This window comes from Lipotes vexillifer, unplaced genomic scaffold (assembly GCF_000442215.2).
Source record: "Lipotes vexillifer unplaced genomic scaffold, Lipotes_vexillifer_v1.1 scaffold470, whole genome shotgun sequence".
Classification (NCBI taxonomy): domain Eukaryota; kingdom Metazoa; phylum Chordata; class Mammalia; order Artiodactyla; family Lipotidae; genus Lipotes; species Lipotes vexillifer.
The window spans coordinates 2,094,295-2,096,203 of record NW_006799533.1 but is presented as its reverse complement, the minus strand read 5'-3'; the positions used below and the strand labels follow the sequence as shown (position 1 = coordinate 2,096,203).

Here is a 1,909-nt window from a genome sequence, read left to right as displayed (position 1 = left end):
TTCCTGCTGCATTCGGTTTCCCTAGTCACTTGCTGCCAGTAGTTAAGGGATATGATTTTAGAATTCTAGTGGCATCTAGTGAAATGTACCTTAAAATTAGAGGGGCCGTGCTTAGCTTATATTGGTACCAAACCATGAAATTATGTAAGTGATGTTTATTTCTTCTTAATTTCACTTTCCTTCCTTCCATCTTAGTTTTAGTTATTTATATCTACTTATAATACAGCATTTTCAATCTGATTCCACGGTTCGGTTTGGTCTGCCCCAAGGAAATCAAATGCCAGTCGCCTAGCTTGAGCACGGCCGAAGTGCAGACAGTGGGTTGAGTCAGGTTTCGTCCCAGTTCTTCCTCACCCAGCAGCAAAACCTCTGGAGGTGGCACTTCTGGACACCCAGCTTTAAGATAACCCGACTGCTGGGTGGGTCCTCTAGTTCATACGGTGATAATTGGAAAGGACCGAGACTGGGGAAGCGGGGTGCGGTCTGGGGCCGTGGCACGATCACGTGTGCTTCCCAAACAGTCCTCATCCTGAATAAACAGTCCAAGAAGAGGAGCACCTGGTGTGTTCCTTCAGTTTCCTGGAACATTCTGGTTTAGCATCCTCACCTGGATGCTATGGGTCACACCTGAGCCTACCCGGCCAGGCTGAGGTGCGCAGCCGCAGGGAGCATGTTTTCTCTCCCTCCAGCACCACTGCCGGAAGTGCGGGAAGGCCGTCTGCGGCAAGTGCAGCTCCAAGCGCTCCTCCATCCCTCTGATGGGCTTCGAGTTTGAAGTGAGGGTGTGTGACAGCTGCCACGAGGCCATCACAGACGAGGAGTAAGTCCCAGCAATCCGCAGAATTGTCGAGGTTAAGGAGGGAGCCAGGTCTAAGAGCTTCACCCAGCGCCGCAGCCATGGCTAATAGGGCCCTAATCCTGCTGGTTTCTAATACGGACCGTGGCTGGTGGGCAGAGCCCTCCTTTCCACCAAGAGATCCTGTTGTCTTGTGGGCAGGAGGAGAGAGTGCACGCTGAGAAATCATCTCTGTGCTCTCGTCAGTCCCAGGGGTGTGTGCCCTGAAATGTTCTTGTAGCAAACTCTCTGTCTGCTCATTTTCTTGAGAATTGCCCAGCCGTGCAGGAGCCCTGGGTTTACTTTCTAGCCCAGGCCGGTATCATTATAGGACCACATCAGCTCACAGGCTCCAGAGCTTTTGTGTTCCAGGGAGAGTTAAGCCACTTCTCCTAAGAGGCCAGTACCGCCAGTTGCTGAGTCTTCCTGGTCGGTCTCGCCCAATACCCCAGGACCTGAGGTTACTGTGCCGCTGTGCTTTGTTGGGGGGTGGCAGGGAGGGTGGGACGGATCCATGTTGTCTTTTCATGTTTTTAATCTATGTTCCTGTTTTTTGTTTGGTTGGTTTTTTTGGCCACACCACACGACATGCGGGATCTTAGTTCCTCCACCAGGGATTGAACCCGTGCTCCCTGTCGTGGAAGCTCGGAGTCCTAACCACTAGACTGCCAGGGAATTCCTCCCATGTCATCTTTTTCATGTCAGCTGTTGTAAAACAGATGTAAACAGGATGCTCTTCACCAAGTTTCCCTCTTAGTGAATTACAACAGGATCTCATAGGGAACTTATTGCCCAATTCTCCCACCTCCACCCACCCCCACACCTGTTTAGAGTAAAATCATTTTACGTACTAGATGGGTGTCTTAAAAGCTGCATGTAGGGTTCCCTGGTGGCACAGTGGTTGAGAGTCCGCCTGCCGATGCAGGGGACACGGGTCTGTGACCCGCCCGGGAAGATCCCACGTACCGCGGAGCAGCTGGGCCCGTGAGCCATGGCCGCTGGGCCTGCGCGTCCGGAGCCTGTGCTCCGCAACGGGAGAGGCCACAACGGTGAGAGGCCCGCGTACCGCAAAAA

General features: G+C 52.6%; 1 protein-coding gene across 1 annotated transcript in view; it reads left to right on the top strand.

The window, feature by feature from the left end:
- The window catches only part of WDFY2 (WD repeat and FYVE domain containing 2), a 181,658-nt gene that overhangs the window by 176,483 nt on the left and 3,266 nt on the right, over positions 1-1,909 (top strand). Inside the window, exon 10 of the mRNA XM_007471685.1 lies at positions 690-820. Coding sequence (XP_007471747.1) covers positions 690-820 — 131 coding nt within the window. The remainder of the gene's footprint in view (positions 1-689; positions 821-1,909) is intronic.